Source organism: Dasypus novemcinctus, chromosome 5 (assembly GCF_030445035.2).
Source record: "Dasypus novemcinctus isolate mDasNov1 chromosome 5, mDasNov1.1.hap2, whole genome shotgun sequence".
Lineage (NCBI taxonomy): Eukaryota > Metazoa > Chordata > Mammalia > Cingulata > Dasypodidae > Dasypus > Dasypus novemcinctus.
In genome coordinates this window covers 108588255-108597669 of record NC_080677.1, presented here as the reverse complement: position 1 = coordinate 108597669, position 9415 = coordinate 108588255, and the positions used below count along the sequence as shown (strand labels likewise).

The 9415-nt window shown below is 40.8% G+C and overlaps 1 protein-coding gene across 1 annotated transcript in view; it reads left to right on the top strand.

The window, feature by feature from the left end:
• The first annotated feature begins 576 nt into the window (after positions 1 to 576).
• Positions 577 to 9415, top strand: part of ZC3HC1 (zinc finger C3HC-type containing 1) — a 31741-nt gene continuing 22902 nt past the window's right edge. Inside the window, exons 1-4 of the mRNA XM_004463244.5 lie at positions 577 to 794; positions 2257 to 2368; positions 7325 to 7475; positions 8037 to 8120. Of these exons, the coding sequence (XP_004463301.2) occupies positions 649 to 794; positions 2257 to 2368; positions 7325 to 7475; positions 8037 to 8120 (493 nt within the window). The 5' untranslated portion in view covers positions 577 to 648. The remainder of the gene's footprint in view (positions 795 to 2256; positions 2369 to 7324; positions 7476 to 8036; positions 8121 to 9415) is intronic.

The following is a 9415-nucleotide window of genomic DNA, read 5'->3' as shown; positions in this document are numbered from 1 at the left end:
GAGGTGGGGGTGAATGGGGACCTCATATTTTTTTAATGTAATATTTTTTTTTAAAATGACTAAATAAAATAAAATTTAAAAAAAAAAAAGAAATATAAAATGATATAGCCACTGTAAAAAACAGGTTGATGGTTCCTTAAAAAGTTAAGCATAGAACCACCATATGATCCGCAATTCGACTCCTGGGTATATACCCCAAAGAATCGAAAGCAAGGAATCAAACAGATAATTTTACACCAATATTCATAGCAGCATTATTCACCATAACCAAAAGATAGAAACAACCCAAGCGTCCATTAGCAGTTGAATGGATAAACAAGATCTGGTATGCACATACAATGAAATATTATTCAGCGTAAAAAGGAATGAAGTTTTGTTTTTGTTTTTTTTAAGGAGGCACCAGGGATTGAATCGAAACACATCCCTTCATAAAGGAAAAAATTAATTTAGGTTCAGAGCTAAACACCACCGGCCCCTTAAAGCCTTCCCTGTAAGATTGGCCGGGAAAGGGTGGGCCCCACCGTCCTTCTCCCGGTATCACATCCCCGAAGGCGCTAGAGGGCGCCTCTCGAGGACGATGTTAGTCCCCCAGAACGGAAGTTCTTGACCCTCCAACCCTGTCGGGAAGCAACTCCGCAACGGACCAAAATGGCGGCCCCCAGTGAGACGTCCGCATCTGCTGCGGGGGTTGAAAAGAATTGGGGTGCGGTTGTTCGCTCCCCTGAAAGGACCCCCCAGAAAATACGGCAGCTCATAGACGAGGGCATTGCCCCGGAAGAGGGGGGCGCGGACACGTGAGTTCGTGAGTCAGCCCTGGGTCCTGTGCCGGCAAACTGGAGAGGCGGGTTGGTGGATCCTTTTGGTAGGCAGCTATGGCTGTGGAGATAGCTTCTTCCTGAGATAGCTTCTTCCCGAGATCTGAGAGGGACCGGGGCTACTACGCTTGTACAGTTTCGATCTTCTCCTCGGGGGGTACCGGACTTGGCACCAAAGCGGAATTTCGCTATAGTCTTTTTTTTTTTTTTTAAGATAAACTGCTAATTGAAAGTGCACATCCTGACTTCTCACAGGCGGGGTCCTCAACCTTTTTTGTGTCCTGGGCTCCTTTAACAGTCTGGTTGAAATGAACCCTTCTCAGAATGCTTTTTTTAAACGCATAAAACACATAAGATTATAAAATAATGCTTTTATCAAGGTGGGTTTTTTTTAAAAAAAGTGATGCAGCAACGTGCTTCTTTAGAGTTAAATAACATCTAGCAGTATATCTGTTATCTACCGTAATTTCGAAGCCAATCGATGAGCATAAATGTTTTATAACAACTTTAATGTGAAAAATGTCCAAGAACCGTTAAGTGGTGAGAAAATACCTATGATTTCTATTAGTGAGAAATTAGATACTGCTAATACTACTCTGGGTATTTTTTTTTTAACCTTCATTCATAAGTGAAAGAAATGCTAATTTTTAGTTAGAGTTTAGTGAAGTATCAGTTTTTTCATATCAAGATTTATAGATCCTTTGAAAATTTTTCAAGAATCACATTTCCTGGCTCTCTGTGACTCTGAAAAAAGATTCATAGCATCAATTTGTTTTTTTCCAGTTATGATAGTTGATGTACTCCTAATCCTATTTCTATTAAAATGGCTCCTGTCTTTCAGGATTTCCTGCCCCTGAGGTGCTGTTGAAATATTTTCCGTTGAAAATGAAAAAAATGTTTTGTTGATTTTTTTTTCCTCCCAGAATTTTTTTTCCTGAAATTACCTAAAGTCTTTACTTGGATTTGAATTTTTAAAATTAGTTCTTTGGGGGGAAGTTGAATAGGTATCAGGAGCTGATCTAGGTAGAAATATCAATTGTTTTTTTCCTAAAATTTTATAGTACATAGCTAAAGCTTTGAGTCTTATTTGTATTTACACAAAACACTGTTGGGAAACAGTGAGTGAGCTTAGAGAACGGTTTGCCAGTACAGGATTAGTGGAGAACTGTAGAGCTAGAAATTACTTGAAATTTAGGTATGGCTACTCTGTAAACAGTTTTGGAAGCCAGGCTGAAGGATTTGGATCTTAATTAAGCAAATAATAAGAAAACATTGGAAATGTCAAGCAGAGGAATGACATGACTGAAATGATATTTTGGGGGTATTTAAAATCCATTGTTGGTGTGATTGATGATATAATGTGGAGAGAAGCTAGATATAAAACATCCAGGCTGAGTGGTATCATAAAAGGATTACCAACAGTTATGCCACTTTATTTTAGAAAGGACACATCTACCACATTCCAGTCAGCTAATGGATCACCCCAAACAGAACAACCTCCTTTGGAATCTACAAGCAAAGAAGCCTTCTTTAGCCGAGTGGAAACATTTACTATATCCTTTTTTTTTAAGATTTATTATTTATTTCTCTCCCCTTCCTCTCCCCCCCCCCCCCCCCACTTGTCTGCTCTCTGTGTCCATTCGCTGTGTGTTCTTCTGTGACTACTTCTATCCTCAGCAGCAGCACCAGGAATCTGTGTTTCTTTTTGTTGCATCATCTTGTGTCAGCTCTCCTCGTGTGCGGCGCCATTCTTGGGCAGGCTGAACTTTCTTTCCCACTGGGCGGCTTCCTTACGGGGCACACTCTTTGAGCGTGGGGCTCCCCTACGCGGGAGACATCCCTGCATGGAAGGGCACTCCTTGCATGCATCAGCACTGCGCATGGGCCATCTCCACATAGGTCAAAGAGGCCTGGGGCTTGAACTGCAGACCTCCCATGTGGCAGGCGGACACCCTATCCATTGGGCCAAGTCCACTTCCCTATATCCTTTTTAGTTCATGTGAGTTGAGCTTTCTGCTTGCTTCTGGAATTGTTATTCCTCCAGGGTATTGCTCCTTTTATTCTGATGTTTTAAACTTAAGAATCAAAATTTGGTAAAAAAAATTTTATGTTATCCCTCAAAGAGACATTTGAGATTATCTAACCCTTTCTTTTTATAGAAACAAAACAAAAAAAAACCTAAGAGCTTGAGAGGAGTAGGAATAATAACTAACATTTGTATATATTTTATTTTCTCATATATTATCATATTTGATCTTCACTTTAAACCTATTAAAATATGTACTAGTATTATACTCATTTTATAGAAGAGGATATGGCTTCAGGTAGTTATGTGATTTGCCCAGGGTCAACCTGCTAGTAAATGGCAGAGCCTAGGGCTCTTGGCACCCAAACCTAATGTTTTTTGAGAGTGTACTATACTGCCTCTCTCTTTCCATATTTCCCTTGTGTATTAGTTATCTCTTACTGTATAATAAGTCATCCTAAAATTTAGAGGATTAAAACAAAAAACATCTCACAGTTTCTGTGGCTCAAGAATCAAGGTGCAGCTTAGTTTGGTCCTGTGGCTCAGGGTCTGCCCCAGGCTGCAATCAAGGTATCAGCCAGGCTGCAGTCATCTCAAGTCAGGACTAGGGAAGGATCTACTTCCAAGCCTACATAGTTGTTGCAGGGATTCATTTCCTCATGGCTTTTGGACTGAGGCCTTCAATTCTACACTGGCCATTGGCTGGAGACCTCCCTCGGCTCCTTGCTACATCTAAATTTATATCTGTATCTTTCTATATTAAAAACTATGAGTTCCCACTGTTACCTCCGGTTCCAGTTCTATACCACAGAGTTCATTCTAGTTTTCTCCTTTTCCGTGTTTCTCCCTTATTCAACAGTGTGAAATCTAACACGAATTATCCTTGATGTATTTATTTCTTTGTTCAGTCTCCCTGTATGTATTCCATCTACCATTTCTGCTATCATCTCCTTCCCTGCACAGATGCCCTCCTTACCCCGCTTGGGCTCTAGCACTGTACCCTGGGTTTGTGGATGCCCTTCACATGCCACATGGTTCCATCATCCCAAGGTGGGCCTCCCTTCTGTGTGGACTCCCTCTTTTCCCTATGTGGGTTCTGATATACTACACTGGACTGCCTCCCCCCACCCTCCTGGCTCAGATGTCTTCCTTGCTCACTACCTAATGGCTTTATTCCCTTCCCCCTCCCACCCTGCCCCCATGGCTCCCTCATCTTTTTTGCTCATTGTTTTTTCCTTGTTTGTGCTCATTGTCTTGCTCATTGTCTGTTTTTTCTTTAGGAAGCACTAGAAACCGAACCCAGGACCTTCCACGTGGGAGGTGCGAACTCAGTTGCTTGGGCCACATTCACTCCCTGCTCATTTGTTGTTTTTTTTTTTAAGATTTATTTTATTTGTTTCTCCCCCCCTCACCCCATTGTCTTCTCTCTTATATCCATTCACTGTGTGTTCTTCTGTGTCCGCTTGCATTCTCAGTGGCACCAGGAATCTGTATCTCTTTTTTGTTGTGTGACCTTGCTGCATTAGCTCTGTGTGTGTGTGGCACCACTCCTGGTTGGGCTGTGCTTTTTGTGCAGGGTGGCTTTCTTTGCAGGTAATATAGTTTTGTATGCCTATTGCCTCCCATTACCCTCATTTCAGTGCTTCATTTCCATGAAAATAATGGTATAGTTCTCTTAGATGCCTGGACACCATGTTCTTTCATACTGCTCTCTGGATAACAAATCTGCCCTGTTCTCTGTTGTTTTGATCCATTTTGAAGTACTCTTTTTTTTTTTTTTTTTGTCTTTATTTATTTTTTTAATATTATATTAAAAAAAATGAGGTCCCCATATACCCCCCCACCCCCCTCACCCCACTCCTCCCCCCCTAACAACAATCTCCTCCATCATCATGAGACATTGCATTTGGTGAATACATCTCTGAGCACCGATGCACCTCATGGTCAGTGGTCCACATCATAGCCCACACTCTACCACGTTCCACCCAGTGGGCCATGGGAGGACATACAATGTCCAGTAACTGTCCCCACAACACCACCCAGGACAACTCCAAGTCCTGAAAACGCCCCCACATCACATCCCTTCCTCCCACTCCCTACCCCCAGCAGCCACCAAGGCCAGTTTCTCCACACCAATGCCACATTTTCTTCAATTACTAATCACAACAGTTCATTAATAGAATATCAGTAAGTCCACTCTAATCCATACTCTATTCCTCCATCCTGTGGAACTTGGAATGGTTGTGTCTACTCCACATCTGTAACAGGAGGGGGCTTAGATTCCACATGGATGCTGGATGCAATCCTGCTTTCAGTTGTAGGCACTCTTGGCTCCATGGTGTGATGGTTGACCTTCAACTCCATGTTAGCTGAGTGGGGTAAGTCCTATAAACCAGAGTGTAGGAGCTTGTTTCTTTAGGAAGCACCAGGAGCCGAACCCTGAACCTCTGATGTGGGAGGGAGGTGCCTAATCACTTGAGCCACCTCCACTCCCTGCTTTGTTGTATCTTTCATTATGTTTTTTCCTCCTTGGGTCTCTTGTTGCATAATCTTGCCATGCCTGCCCGTTGTACGAGCTCTCTGTCTTCTTTAGAAGGCACCAGGATCCAAACCAGTGACCTTCCATGTGGTAGGCAGAAGCCCAGTTGCCTGAGCCATGTGTGCTTCCCTGTTTGTCTTCATTAGGAGGCACGGGACCCAAACCTAGAATTTCCCGTGTAGGAGGTGGGCTCTCAACTGCTTGAGCCATAGCCACCCCCTCCAATGGCTTTAGAACTAAATTCTTCAGGAAGGGGAAGGTATTTTAATCATCCTTTACTCTTCTTCCTAGGATTAATTATTGATTTTGACAGAGTATTTAGATCCTTTCCTTTTGTTCTCATTCAGATATAAATTGATCACCATGTTGAATATGATCATTATTTAACTGAGGCTGGTTAAGTGATTCTTTTACTTTCAATCTAGATAATCCTGACTCCTAAGTCCTGTACCTAAGTCCTGTTTTCTAACCTTTATGTCTTCTTTTGCTAATGTTGGAATGTTTTGCTTTTTAAACTTATTTATTTATTTATTTTTTAGGAGATCCTAGGGATCAAACCTGGGACCTCATACATGGAAAGTAGGCACCCAAACACTTGAGCTACATCTCCTCCCCTGGAAGGTTTTTCAAATTCCCATATCCCTTATTAAAATAGGGAGCTTTCCTGCATGCTTTTCCCTCCCATGCTTGGGAGCTCTTTAGGCAAAATATTAAAAACTGAGTGTTAGTTATTAAGGATCAATACATGTTTTCCTGAACACACTTAAAGTGGTCTCAGCTTATTTAAAACACGTATACTTACACACATATTACTGTATAATGTTAAATTTTAGGGGGATGGAAATAATTAATTTTATTCCATTCCTTTAGACCAGTAAGGTTCTTAACCTTTTTTGTTCCATGGACCCTTTTGCCAGTCAGGTGAAAACCACGAACCCCTTACTAAGTCCATACTATACTATGTATTATTTAATAAACATTATCACACCTGCACCAACATGTCTCCACAAGAATAATGTTTTTTTGAATTTCAGTTCAAACTCACAGACCCCTTGTTAAAAACCCCTGCTTCAGACTGTACAATTGGATGCAGTACAATAGATGAGCACAAATGAGTAGTGGAAAATATCCTTACTTCTTTTAATTTCACCATCCACTCATTGCTTAGACATGTCCTAATACTTTGATTAGCACTTCAAAATTTGTAGTTTTTCAGGGGAATGGATGTAGCTCAGTGGATGAGTGCCTCACTCCCATGTACGAAGTCCTAGGTTCAATCCCTGCTGCATCCTAAAAAAAAAAAAATCCTAGTATTTCATAGTAAGTAAAAAACGAATAGTTTGTTATTCTGTGAAGTATGTGCCTGCGCTTTAAAAATGCGTTTTTTCTCTTACCACTTTTCTTATTGCTTTTCCCCATATATTTTTTTAAGATTTATTTGTTTATTTATTTTTTATTCCCCTCTCCCCCCCCCACCAGTTGTCTGCTCTCAGTGTCCATTCGCTGTGTGTTCTTCTGTGACCGTTTCTATCCTTATCAGTGGCACCGGGAATCTGTGTTTCTTTTTGTTGTGTCAGCTGTCCGTATGTGCGGTGCCATTCTTGGGCAGGCTGCGCTTTCTTTTGCGCTGGGCGGCTCTCCTTATGGGGCGCACTCCTTGTGCGTGGGGCTGCCCTACGTGGGGGGACAACCCTGTGTGGCACTGCACTCCTTGCGCGCATCAGCACTGCGCATGGGCCAGCTCCACACGGGTCAAGGAGGCCCGGGGTTTGAGCCGCAGACCTCCTTTGTTGTAGGTGGACACCCTATCCATTGGACCAAGTCCGCTTCCCTCCCATATTTTAATACATTTATTCCTATAAACATAAAGAATGAGTGGAAAATTTAATTTCTGACTTAATCATTTTAAGGTACTTGTAGTGTTGTTTTTCTTAATGTGAACACTCTTTGAAATGGGCAGGTAAGCCCCCTGAGCTGTCTCCACTTATCTGTGCCAAGTATGGCTGGGTCACAGTTGAATGTGATATGCTCAAGTGCTCCAGCTGTCAAGCTTTTCTCTGTGCCAGTTTACAGCCAGCTTTTGACTTTGACAGATGTAAGTGTAAAGTATGAATTACAATTTTCTTCATATTCACTGATTGTACTGCCTTCCTTTTTAAAGATATACAGTACTAGTTTTTCTGAAAAAAATTAGCTACGTATGGTTTGATCAAAGAATGTGTACTACTCTATATAACAAGGTAAACTTATGATTGTCTTCACCCTAATTATTAGCTTCACTTGATACATCTTTCTTTTAACTAAACTGCTTTAAGAGTGAACTTTATGTATTCTAGGTAACTAATAGCAGTATGTTTACTTTATGGTTAGACAATATAAACTTTTAGGCAAAGAGAGATCAAGTACTTTTGTGAAGGGTCACACTTTGGAATGCCCTACCATATAAGATACATAGCATTTCCTTTTTTGATCTTAGAATCTTAATTTAGAGCTTGTTTTGTGGTAAATATTAAGATGATGTAGTTGCTAATATTTTTGTATATTTTTAATTCCCTATTTGTATTTTTAATTATATCCATATTCTTAAAGGTTCTTGGCCATAGGATTTTGAATTTATCTAGTATTTCATAAGGGTTGTTACCTATGTTGCTTTCAGATAAGAAACAATGTGCTGAGCTGAAGAAAGCCTTGTGTGCTGCCCATGAGAAGTTTTGTTTCTGGCCAGACAGCCCCTCTCCAGGTACTTATTTCCGAGATTTCTTGTTTACTGTTGGTTTTTTTTTGGTCATTGGTTTCTAATATTGTCTATTTCTTTGTGAAGGGCTAGTCTTTGAAGTTTCATTTCTTCCTTTCTATCTGTGCTTTTTAAGAATTAATTTGTGTTTATTATGTTGTTACTTAATTTTATTAAGTGCATTTGCAGGGCCAACTGTTTAACCAGGCACACATTATCTCATTTAATCCTCAAGGGGATATATATTATCAACCCAGTTTTTTTTAGGTGAGCAAACTGAGAATCAGAGGTCTTACAACCAACTAATGAGGAGCCATAACAATGGTTTTATCTGCTTTTTCCATCATACTGAGCAGTCTCACATTCTATGCAGGCTTCCTTTACAGGGTATGTTGGCAGCACTAATCAGTGGCAAACAGGGTTCAGTTGCTAAAGAACCCTGTAACAGCACCCAAGTTATAATGGTTGCAAATTTATAATTTTTTATGGGCGAAGTATACCATATAACAATAGCATGGAAGTGACGCTATCACAGCCAAATGCTGCCTCACAAAGGGGTCTGGAGAGGCCGTATAAGCTCCTGTTGTTCCCTTTAAGGGCCATGGTAGGATGCACTCTCCTGAACCAGGAACCAGCAATGTGTGCATGGAACACTTCAGAAATAGAGAACCCAAAACATTGTTTCCAGGTATTTTTTATGTTTTGCTGGTCATATCGTCATTTTCCTGCTCTGTGATCAGCTTCAACAGCAGAGCCCTGTGGAGCTTCAAACAGACTAGGTACAAAGTTCCTCAGCCCCAGGATTACAAAGCAGCCCTATTAATCCATGTATTTCATGCCTTAACCAGGGGTCAGCGCAGTGTGGGAATATTTTCTATTTCAGTAGGACAGCTCAGCTAATACCATGCCTGCTGGAATTAACCCTTACAGTACAGAGCGTCACTGCAACTACAATCTACTTGCAGACCACTAACTCCTGTCCAGACCTTTCTTTTTGAGTTTGACACATATTCTGAACTACTTTCTGAATATTTCCACTTAATATTATGCAGGTACCAGGAACTCAACATATACAAGACTGAACTCTTCATCTTATACCTAAAATTTGCTTCTCTTCCTATATTTTATCCATCTTGGGAAATGGCACTGACCTCCTCATCCAGTTGTCCAAGCCAGAAAAAATAGATCTCAAATGTGATCTTCCAACTATATGGTCCCTTGGTTTGGTTCTTTAATATCCACAGGCTTTCACATGGAGGAAAAAAAAAATCCACAACTCTTTACACTTTAATGCTTACGTT